The sequence below is a fragment of the Bos javanicus genome, chromosome 18, assembly GCF_032452875.1.
Source record: "Bos javanicus breed banteng chromosome 18, ARS-OSU_banteng_1.0, whole genome shotgun sequence".
In the NCBI taxonomy this organism is placed as follows: domain Eukaryota; kingdom Metazoa; phylum Chordata; class Mammalia; order Artiodactyla; family Bovidae; genus Bos; species Bos javanicus.
This window is the reverse complement of record NC_083885.1, coordinates 61,546,440-61,558,705: the sequence shown is the minus strand read 5'-3', so window position 1 is coordinate 61,558,705 and position 12,266 is coordinate 61,546,440. Positions and strand designations below refer to the sequence as shown.

The 12,266-nt window shown below is 42.9% G+C and overlaps 1 protein-coding gene across 1 annotated transcript; it reads right to left on the bottom strand.

The window, feature by feature from the left end:
- Positions 1–4,210: 4,210 nt before the first annotated feature.
- Positions 4,211–11,695, bottom strand: LOC133229884 (cationic amino acid transporter 3-like). The gene is made up of 11 exons (XM_061386642.1): positions 11,189–11,695; positions 10,431–10,589; positions 6,753–6,939; positions 6,451–6,563; positions 6,082–6,304; positions 5,778–5,917; positions 5,582–5,684; positions 5,203–5,399; positions 4,838–5,004; positions 4,482–4,590; positions 4,211–4,329 (listed from the first exon to the last, which is right to left on the bottom strand). The coding sequence occupies exons 1-11, from the start codon at positions 11,556–11,558 to the stop codon at positions 4,268–4,270; spliced, it is 1,830 nt and encodes a 609-aa protein (XP_061242626.1). The 5' UTR covers positions 11,559–11,695; the 3' UTR covers positions 4,211–4,267.
- Positions 11,696–12,266: the final 571 nt, after the last annotated feature.

Sequence of the window (12,266 nt, the reverse complement as noted above, 5' to 3'; positions counted from 1 at the left end):
TGCAAGTTCTCTGTCACCCATGAGAATCTACCTGTGTCAGAACCCATGTCTCCTGCCTTGGCAGGCAGATTTACCACTGAACCACCAAAGAAGCCCCAAATGACATATTTTTTGACCTCTAGCTATTCTGGGGATTTTTCAGAGAGCTCCTAAAACATCTCAAGGAATGATACTGACCTCATTACAATTAGGCATACTGGCACATATAATTACATGGGTGTCATTAGCAAATCCCCTGGAAGAGAGCAGGGCAACCCACTCCAGTATCCTTGCCAGGAGAATCCTATGGACAGAGGAGCCTGTCAGGCTATAGTCTGTTGGGTCTCAAAGAGTCAGACATGACTGAAGTGCCTAAGCACACATGCATTCTCAAATAAGTGATGATAAACCTTTTTAGGTTATATCGGAAGGATAAGTGTTATTAATATGTGTTCTAAAAATTATATGAAATTCCTAAAAATCTGATATGTCCTGGTAGGTTATCAGTAACAATTCAGGATATTATATTAAAAATCTGGATGTTACAAAAATAACCAAAGTTCTCTTTTCTTTTTTCTTACTTTGATTGTTATTTAATTTTCCATCAACTGAGCCAAGAACCTCAACTCTGAAATTCCCATCTTACATATGTTATGTAAGGACTCATCCTGTGTCTTATTTCTCCACTTCTTTGCCAAGCCTTTAGGGTTAGAAGGAAGGTTAGGTGACATTTCCAGGTTCACATGGCCAGTAAAGTGGGGAGGCATGGGGTGGGGGGAGAGGAATCTGTGACTTCTGGAGGGTGTCCATGTTGTATCCTTATCCCTGGAAAGACAGCAGACCCTCAGTCATCTCCCAAACCCCTTCCTCACCTTCTTGCCCTGCTCCCAACCACTCACTGACTTCCTGCGATCTGTGGGAACCACCTACTTAAATAACACATTCATGGAATAACACACTAATGATTTGCTCTTTCTCCTTCTTCTGCCAACTGTTTTTCCCCCTCATCAATCTACACCAAGAATAATCATTTAAAAAATCTTTTTTTCTGTGAGATGCCTACCTACATCATCACTTCATGATTTTCATATGAAAGTGAGATCAGATCAAGGGAAGAGTTTCTCATCTCACAGAACCCTTCACCACCTTCTCCTCACCCCTCTCTTCTCTCTCCTCTTCTCAATTTCTCTCTGCATTTTTTCTCTCCTGTGAAATGATCTAGCCAGCACCAGCTAGACATTGTTGTTGTTTCATCTCTAAGTCTTGTCTGCCTCTTTTCCAATCCCCTGGACTGTATCCCGCCAGGCTCCTCTGTCCATGGGATTTTCCAGGCAAGAACACTGGAAACAGTGTCTATCTCCTCCTCCAGGGGATCTTCCCAATTGAGGGATTGAATCTGTCTCCTGCATTGGCAGGTGGATTCTTTACCATGGAGCCACCAGGGAAGACCAATCATAGATCAGACATGGCCTTAAAGTCTTATTTTCTGTTCCAAGTCGTTTAATAAAATATCATTTTTCCCAAACAAATACTGTGGTCTCCCTTTGATAATTACTGGTAAATAAAAAGTTCCCCATCTTGGGTCATGTAAAATATTACATGTACATATGATTCTTTCATTAAATATCTCATCAAATATAACTGAGCACTTATTGTATTCCAGACACTGTTTTAGCCACTGGGAAGCAAGTGGTGATCAAAAGTGTGAAGAGGTGAATGCATCGCCCTTCTTTCAAATTCATATGTTGAATTCCTGATCCCCAGGACTTCAGAATGTGACTGTATTTTGTTTGGGGGCCTTAAAGAGGTAATTAAGATTAAATGAGGTCATGAGGTTGGGCCCTAACGACGTTTGACTAATCCCAAATGTCAAGAGGTTATTAGAATGTGGAGAGCATACAGAGACACCAAGAGGTGACAGATTTAGCAAATAGTATTACAGGACAACTAGATACATTGATTTTAGATCAACAATGAACCTTGGCAATTATACTTTAATACATATATTACATATAAATTTTTTGTGCTTATTAACTATACATCTTTTAATATATACATACACATGTACAAGCAGATATCATTTTATTGTGCTTTGCAGATGCTGCAGTTTTTGCAAACTGAGGGTTTGTGGCAACTCTGGGTTGTCAGATGACAGCTAGCATTTTTCAGCAATAAAGTACTTTTAAGTTAAAGTATGTACATTTTTTAGAGAGAATATATAGCACACTGAATAGACTACAGTGTAGTGTAAACATAAGTTTATATGCAGTCAGTTCAGTTCAGTCACTCAGTTGTGTCCAACTCTTTGCCATCCCATGAACCGCAGCAAGCCAGGCCTCCTTGTCCATCACCAACTCCCAGAGTCCACCCAAACCAAGGTCCATTGAGTCGGTTAAAAAAAGAAATTTGTGTGACTCTCTTTATTGCCAGTTCTCTTCACTATGGTAGTCTGGAATCAAACCAGGAATATCTCAGAGGCATGCCTGCAGGGTCCTGTTGTGGTTGTTCAGTTGCTAAGTCATGTACAAGTCTTTGTGACCACGTGGAATGCAGCACACCAGGCTCCTCTATCCTCCACTATGTGATGGAGATGTCCATTGAGTCAGTGATGCTATCTAAACATCTCATTGTCTGTTCCCTCTTCTCCCCCTACCCTCAGCTTTCCCAGAATCAGGGTCTTTTCCATTGAGTCAGCTCTGCACATCTAGTGGCCAAAGTATTGGAGCTTCAACTTCAGCATCAATCCTTCCAATGGATAAAGGGTTGATTTCCTTTAGAGTTTTCTGGTTTGATAGCCTTGCAGTACAAGGGACTCTCGAGAATCTTGCCCAGCACCACAGTTTTCAAAAGCATCAATTCTGCAGTGTTCAGCCTTCTTTATGGCCGAACTCTCACATCCGTACATGACTACTGGAAAAACTGCAGCTTTGACTAGACAGACCTTTGTCGACAAAGTAATCTCTCTGCTTTTTAATATGCTGTCTAGGTTTGTCATAGGTTTCTTTTCAAGGATCAAGTGTTTTTAAATTTCATGGCTACAGTCATTGTCTGCAGTGATTTTGGAGCCAAAGGAAAGAAAATTTGTCACTGCTTCCAGTTTTTCCTCTTCTATTTGCCAGGAAGTAACAGGACCAGATGCTATGATCTTAGTATTTTTGAATACTAAGTGTTAAGCCAGGCTCTTTGCTCTCCTCTTTCACCTTCATCAAGAGACTCTTTATTTCCTCTTCCCTTTCTGTCATTAGGATGGTATCATCTGAGGTTGTTGATACTTCTCCTGGCAATCTTGATTCCAGCTTGTGATTCATCCAGCCCAGCATTTTGCATCATGTACTCTGCATATAATTTAAATAAGAGGGGAACAATATATAGCCTTATCATACTCCCTTGCCAGTTTTGAACCAGTCCACCATTCCATGTCTGATTCTAACTGTTGCTTCTTGACCTGCATACAGGTTTCTCAGGAGACAGGTAAGATGGTCTGGTATTCCCATCTCTTTAAGGATATTCCACAGTTAGTTGTGGTCCACACAGTCAAAGGGTTTGGCATAGTTAATGAAGCAGAAGTTGATGTTTTTCTGGAATTGCCTTGCTTTCTTTGTGATCCAGCAATTGTAGGCAATTTGATCTCTAGTTCATCTACCTTTTCTAAACCTAGCTTGAATCTGGAAGTTGTCAGTTCATGTACTGCTGAAGTCTAGCTTAGGATTTTGAGCATTTTCTTGCTAGGCTGTGAAATGAGCACAGTTGTTTGGTAGTTTGAACATTCTTTGGCATTACCTTTCTTGGGATTGGAATGAAAACTGACCTTTTACTTCAAACTTATTGATGACTGAATATTTAAGGTGTAACTCTTACACAATATATGATTACCTATGTTTCCTCCTCAAGTGGCCAGCTCTGTGCTCAGGCTGGAGATGGTAACAAGGAGTTGTTTCTCAGGTGCCAGGTTAACATTTTCTTTCTCCTGCTGGTTATGTTGTTGTACTTTCTTTTTGAAAATCGGTATTGCTGCACACTTAAGAAGCATGTGTTTTTCTGTATGTACATCATGCTTTGAAAAGCTTACTTAAAAATTAGAAAACATTAAAGTCACTTTGTCCACTGACAATAAAGACAGGGCTGTAGATGCATACACCTTCACACTCCATAGCGGCTGAAAGTGTTCATGTAGCAGAAGACACCTTCTGTGTATGTAGGGATTCTACACAACATCTGTGACCTGTGGTTAAGATGAGTCAGCAGTACGGGTGTTTTTGTCAAGAGTCTGGGAGGTGGATGCTGGTGGTTATTGCTCATCGTTCTCCTCCAGGCTGTGTCGGATCCCGTATCCAAAGTATATGAGAAATCCTAGTAAGGAAATGAGAAAATGAGAAGGATAAGCAGGCACTCTTCCTGGTTACAAACATCCAATAGGTCTCCTATGGTGGTCAAGAAGTTTAGGGGAGCTCAGTTTGGGATTAGTCACTCAAGGGGTCTCTTTATGCCAGAAAGCCACTTACCGATCACATTCCAGATGCCAAATATGGCCCTGGTCCCAGAAGTTATCTGCATCATCAAGTAAATGTTCACAAGGATGCTCACCAGTGGGAGGACAGGCAGAGCAGGGACCTGTGGGACAGAGTCAGTTCATCCCTGAACACATCCCAGATGCCTGAATGAGAGTCTCTACCCCAAGTGGGCAAGAAGACCAGCCTTCAGTCTGTGTATTCAGTGCCTACTCAGACCATGTATGTAAAGTACTGAGGGGGATCAGGAAGAGTCTGTTGGTTTTAGCAGTTCCCCTCACTCCCTGGATGTTTAGACCACGAAGCATGTTCACTCCAGGTGTACAGTTTGGGCACATAAGGTCACTTACCTTAAAATAAAGAGGAATGGGGTTCTGGGGCTGCCTCCAGATGATGACCATGACTCCAATGATGAGCAGCAGCAGCAGCACAGCCACTGGTGTGTATTTGGAGTCTCCAGAAAACCCCTGACTGGACCACTGGACCAGGATCAGGCTCAAGATTATCATCAGGAGAACTACAGGGGTCAAGGTGGAGGAGAACAGGTTCAACTTCAGAAGCTGAAGATGTCAAGACCTTGGGCCACCCCTCTCTCCAGGCTGCCCACCTCAGCAAGGGCCCTTATATCACCAGGACTCCTCAGTTGACAAAATACACACTCCAACACCATACTGTCAATTTCAGCAAACGACCAAAGAGAAATCCCACAGCTCACCGAGTAGTGAGGCACATCCGTAGACAATCTGGCCAGATTTCCTAGTGGGGATGGTGCTGATAGGGAACCACAGACTCTTTAGAATGTTTGAGTTTCTTGCTTCAGGTTCAGAGTCCAGCAGATGTTCATCAGGGACAGGCATCTCAATTTCCTCCTCTGTGTTCTCATTCTTGCTTAAATTCTGGTCTGGCTGGTACCTGAATTAGAGGTTTTAAGGCAATATTAGCAGCAGCCCCTACTCATCCAACATCACACAGCCTATTTCACATGTGTCCTGTCTTAAGCAGAGCAGGACTTTTAGAAGATAGCATGAAGGCAGAAGACGTTTACCTCCCAACTAATCTCCAAGACTCCCTACCGAGGTGCAGTGGGGTCTCACCTGAGGACAAGAATAGAAAATGCCACCAGGGAGTAAATGAGCAGGGTCCCGACTGACACGAGATCCACAAGATCTGTGAATCTGAAGAGTAACGCCATGATCCCTAGAATGAGGTCGCAAACAAGGTGGAGAAGGGAGTGAGAAACAGCTGAAAATATGTAAGTTAAAGCATGGGTTTCAAAAAATGTTTTTTAACCTGCAAGATTTGCAGCAGACATCAGGGCCAGGACATGGATGCCTGTGCGGACGTGGATCCGGGTAAGCACCCGGAAAAGGAGCCCGTCCTCTGCCATCGTGTAGATCAAAGTAGGCATTCTGAACACGGCAGTATGGAGTCTGGAAGAGAAGATGGAAGCATGTAAGGATGTGGAGAAGGACAGACCAGGGCTTCTGCTCTCTTGTCGGCTTGGGGTAAGGTGTCTCTCTGTCTTCTTTACCAATCCTAAGGGTTTGGAGATCTGAGCATTGACAGTAGACAGGGAGGAAACCATGGCACTGACCTGAATATAAGAGCACAGAGGGTACCAATTGTCATGATGTATGTGGCGGGGAGCCACAAACTATGGAGAATGGCTTGCGGCAAAGGGTTGTGAGGCTGAATCAGGTAGTAGGGCACCATGAGGGTGAGTGCCACTGAGACACCAGAGTAAGCCAAAAAGCAGATAAAGATGGTGATCAAGATGCTCCAGGGGATGGAACGATGAGGATTTATAGCTTCTGCCCCTGCAGAAAGGGAAGAAGTGTTGAGTCAGGAAAACACACTGGGAAAAATCCCCTTCCTTATTGTACTCCTCATTCAGGTTTCCTCAAAGCCAGAGGCAGCCAGTCTGTTCCCAAACCTCAGATGGGACACACAGTGACCATGTTACCTTTAGTGGCAAGAACATCAGCACCAAAAAAATAGTAGAAACATGTAGCTGTTCCCTGGAGAATCCCTTCAAAGCCGAAAGGTGCAAACCCTCCAGAACCCAAAGGGCCCAAGCTACGGTGAGAGAAGGAAAGAGAAAGAAAGTGGGTGAGGTGTGTTCTTCCATCTCTTGAGCTTCTCCCTTCATACCTCAAGTCCTGGGCTCCAGAACTTGCTTCATCTGGATCCAACAGCCCAGATATCTTTAGTCCACACCATACCAGCTCTGCATGCCCGTCAACCGTATATTATGGCCAATATTACCGTCCTAAGCCATAGATGTCTCTGGATCCAGATGTGTTCAGTTTGTAGTCCTGTTCTGTGAGCTTCCAGTTATGCAGATCTCCCTTAATGAAGCCAGTGATGGTAATGAAAATGAGAACCAAAATGTTTATTCCTATGGATATTTTTGTAACCAGGATTGACTCACGAGCTCCCAGAAGCCGTAGTCCTGTGGGAAAGATGTAATATGAAACACTCAAATTATTGATACATTTATAGATATACTAGTCATAGAAACACCCTTTTTCAACAACACAAAAGATGACTCTTCACTTGGACATCACCAGAAGTTCAATACTGAAATCAGATTTATTATATTTTTTGTAGCTGAAGGTGGAGAGGCTCTATACAGTCAGTAAAAGAAAGACCTGGAGCTGATTGTAGCTCAGATCATCAGTTCCTTATTGCAAAATTCAGGCTTAAATTGAAGAAAGTAGGGAAAACTACCAGACCATTCAGGTATGACCTAAATAAAATCCATTATAATTAAACAGTGGAGGTGACAAATAGATTCAAGGAATTAGATCTGGTAGGCAGACTGCCTGAAGAACTAGGGCCAGAGATTCCTAACACTGTACATGAGGCAGTGACCAAAACCATCCCCAAGGAAAAGAAGTGCAGAAAGGCAAAATGGGTGTCTGAGGAGGCTTTACAAATAGGTGAGGGAAGATGAGAAGTGAAAGACAAAGGAGAAAGGGAAAGATATAACCAACTGGATGCAGAATTCCAGAGAATAGCAGGGAGAGACAAGAAAGCCATCTTAAATGAACAATGCAAAGAAATAGAAGAAAACAGCAGAGTGGGAAAGACTAGAGATCTCTTCAAGAAAACCTGGGATATTAAGGGAACATTTCATGGAAGGATGGGGATGATAAAGGACAGAAATGATAAGGAACTAATAGAAGCAGAAGAGATTTAGAAGAGGTGGCACGAATACCCAGAACTATACAAAAAAAAAATGTCTCAGTGGTCTGGATAACCAAGATGGTGTGGTCATTCACCTAGAACCAGACATCCTGGAGTGTGAAGTCAAGTGGGTCTTAGGAAGCAATAGTACAAACAAAGCTAGTGAAGGTGATGGAATTCCAGCTGAGCGATTTCAAATCCTAAAAGATGATGCTGTGAAAGTGCTGTATTTGATACATGAGCAAACTTGGGAAACTCAACAGTAGCTTCAGGACTTCTAGATCAGTTTTCATTCCAATCCCAAAGAAGGGCAATGCCAAAGAATGCTCAAACTACTGTACAATTGCACTCATTTCACATGCTTCAAGGTTATGCTCAAAATCCTTCAAAGCTATGCTTCAGCAATATGGGAATCAAGAACTTTCAGATGTACAACAGAGTTAAGAAAATGCAAAGGATCAGAGATCAAATTGCCAACATTCATTGGATCACAGGGAACGTGGGGGGAAATACCAATGAATCATATACTTCTGCTTCATTTGACTACACTAAAGATTTTGGCTGTGTGGATCACACAAACTGTGAAAATTCTTAAAGAGATAGGAATTCCAGACCACTTTACCTGTATCCTGAGAAATCTATGCAGGTCAAGAAGAAACACCTAGACCTGGACATAGAATAATGGACTGGTTCCAAATTGGGAAAGGACTATATCAAGGCTGCATATTGTCACCCTGCTTATTTAACTTACATGCAGAGTACATCATGCAAAATGCCAAGCTGGATGAAGCACAAGCTGGAATCAAGATTGCCAGGAAAAATATCAACAATCTCAGATATGTAGATGATACCACCCTAATGGCAGAAAATGAACATGAACTAAAGAGCTTCTTTTTTTTTTTTTTGTATCTAGTCATCAAGCAAAGACTTTATTGCTATGACACTAGAGGGATGGAGAAAACCCATAATCAGGTTACAACTGAAATCACAGCTTAAAGAGCTTTGTGATGAAAGTGAAATAGGAGAGTGAAAAAGCTGGCTTAAAACTCAACATTAATAAAGCTAAGACCATAGCATCTGGTCCCATCACTTCCTGGCAAATAGAAGAGGAAAAAGTGGCAGCAGTGACAGATTTTCTTTTCTTGGGCTCCGAAATCACTGCAGACAGTGACTGCTATGCTAAGTCACTTAAGTCGTGTCCGACTCTGTGTGACCCCATAGATGGCAGCCCACCAGGCTCCCCTGTCCCTGGGATTCTCCAGGCAAGAACACTGGAGTGGGCTGCCATTTCCTTCTCCAATGCATGAAAGTGAAAAGTGAAAGTGAAGTTGCTCAGTCGTGTCCAACTCTTAGCGACCCCATGGATTGCAGCCTAACAGGCTCTTCCGACCATGGGATTTTCCAAGCAAGAGTACTGGAGTGGGGTGCCATTGCCTTCTCCGGCAGACAGTGACTGCAGCCATGAAATTAAAAGATATTTGCTTCTTGGAAGGAAAGCTATGGCAAACATAGACAGCATATTAAAAAGCAGGGCCATCACTTTGCCTACAAAGGTCCATATAGTCAAAGCTATGGTTTTTCCAATAGTCATGTACAGATGTGAGAGTTGGACCATAAGAAGGCTGAGCACCAAAGAACTGATGCTTTTGAACTGTGGTGTTGGAGAAGACTCTTGAGAGTCCCTTTGACAGCAAGGGGAACAAACGAATCAATCCTAAAGGAAATCAACCCTGAATATTCATTGGAAGGACTGATGCTGAAGCTCCAAAATTTTGGCCACCTGATGGGCAGAACTGACTCACTGGAAAAGATTCTGATGCTGGGTAAAATTGAGGGCAGAAGGAGAAGAGGGTGACAGTGAATGAAATGTTGGATAGTATCACTGACTCAATGGACATAAATTTGAGCAAACTACAGAAGATAGTGGAGGACAGAGGAGCTTGGCATACATAATCCATGGGGTTGCAAAGAGTTGGATATGACTTAGTGACTGAACAACAACAGGAAGCAGAGAAATAGTTGCTCAGGGCTGGCAGTTGGTGGTGGTGGACAAACAGACAGTGACTGCTTAGTGGGCACAGAGGTGTTGAACGTGTTTGGAACTAGATGGAGGTGATGGTTGCCCAACATTACAGATGTGCCTAACGCTACTGAATTGTACACTTTAAGATGTTAATTATTGTGGCAATCTTCTCAGAATACATGTCTAACAAAGCAAGATGTACACCTTAATCTTACACAATGTTGTATGTCAGTTATTTATGACTGAAGCTGGGAAGAGGTACAAAGTGGTTAATTTTATGCTATGTGAACTTCCTCTCAATTAAAAAAAAAAAAATCTTTGGCCTCAGTACAAAGGAAGACTTGTTGGTCTAAGTAAATGATTCTCAGCTTGGGGTAAGTTTATTCCCCAAGGGACATTGGCACTGTCTGGAGACACCCTGATTGCCACAGTTGGGGGTGGGTGGATGTCACTGGTATCTAGTGAGCAAAGGCCAAGATGACACTCAACACTCAATAATGATTAAGAAAAGAAATTAAAATTCACAGGACAGTCCCTTCACACCAAAGAATGATAAGCCCAAATTGTCAGTAGTGCCAAGGGTGGAAAACAATGGTCTATGTCTTAGCTTCTATTTCAAGACCATTCTTTCTATTTCTAATCCCCCACCATTCTGCCACACCAAGCCTTTCCTACACCAGCTCCCATTCCACACCCTGCTCTTTCCATCCTGTTGTTGAGCCCTGTCTCACCTGTCATCAGCAGTACCAGGCCCAGGGCAAAAAAGTCTGCATATGTGGCCAGGGAGTAAGGCAGCTGCAGAGAGAAAGTTTCCTGTAATGCCTGAGAGATGTGATTTCCAATCAGGCTGTCAAAGATGTAACTCGAGGCCCTGGCCAAGGCGGCAGTGCCTGCAGAGGCAGAAGAGGAGCGTTCATTGACAAACAAAAATTGATGTGCCATAGGATCTAAAAACACAGATAAAATACCTGTATATACAAAAAGCCTATATATACAAATACCTGATACAAAATACAAAATATCAAAGAGTTTCTTTTCATGGACTGGGGAGAGTAGACCCAAATGATTCACCAAAATTTCAGGTGTTTTAATATGTTAGGAGCAGATCAATGTTATACAAGAAAAGAAAACACATAAATGGGAATGGGAGGGCTGGGATAGGCATGAAATTTGAAATAAAGTGGTAAAGGAAAATCCCAGGAAGGCAACAACTGAGCAAAGACTTCACTATGATGAGGGGATCAACCTGTGGGACATGCCTCCCTCTCACCCATTCCCTACAGTTCCTTTTGCTCCTGGGTTCATGGTCCATCATTTAAGGACACAGGATAGAACCGAGTTGAATGTAGTTGTGGGGTCTTCCTGACACTATTATCAACTTCCCTTCACGAGGCCAAGAATAAAGTGCTCATGAATGACTGAGAACCCAATCCTCCAACATAGTTTCCCAGGCTTAAGCCCCACACCATTTGCTGGCCCATCGTCTCACCCGTAACTAAGAGAAGTATGGAGTTCCAACCAATGATGAAGGCATAGACTTGACCCATTGTGACATAGCTGTAGAAATATGTAGAACCAGAGCGTGGTACCCAGGCCCCAAATTCAGCATAGCAGAGCCCAGATAATATAGAAAACATGGCAGCCACCAAGAACGAGATGATGGTTGCTGGTCCAGCTATGAACTTGGCCAGTGCACCAGCCAGAATGTATATGCCAACTATCAACATCCTGCCCACACCCATGTTCACCAGGTTTAGGGTGTTCAGATGAGCCACGGGTCTCTCAGACTCATCTATGGGTTCCAGCAGCCGCTTGCGGATGAGCTTTTGACCAAATTGATGAACAAACTGAAGCAACATCCTAGACGTAGTTGAGGAGGCTGCAGTCTGCTGAGGAAAGAAGACATAAAGCCGTTAAGAATGTCCATCCGCCCTTGGCACTGGGGTCCAGTTCTATGGAGTAAGGAAGTGATGGAGCAGGTGGTAAAAGGACACACTGGGCAAGCTCTCCATCTCTGAGATTTGGTTTCTACAATCATAGAGAAGACTTCTAATTTGTCTCAAAGTTACTGGAAAGTTTGCTTGAAAAGAAGTGAGACGGAGTGGATTATGTCTCCCCAAATGTGCCCCTTTGACCAGTAAATTGTTTTGAGCTAAAGTTAATTAAGACCCATTAGATTCAGGAGAAGCTCTTTACCTCTCCTTCAATTGTTCAAAACAATGTAGATTAGGAGACCTATGCCAGGAAGAGAGCTATTACCACAGAGAACATTTTAATCTCAGAAAGACTTACCTGCTTGGAGTGGGCAAACATTTGTTCACCAGGCACTTGCTCTTCTCATCCTTCTGTGCATGGTCTTCCTCCCATTTGAAGGCCCAGATCCCCACCCCTTTCTCCTTAACTCAGGGGGTCATATAAGCTTCAATTGTCTGACAGTCTTTGAGCCTCAAAAAATTTTATGGGGCTCCTGTACATATTAAACTAACTGTGTCCAACTGTCTTATGTCAATTGAATTGTTATCTCAGCTGAAGAATCTAGAAAGCCAAGTCTTCTGCCCCTATAGAAG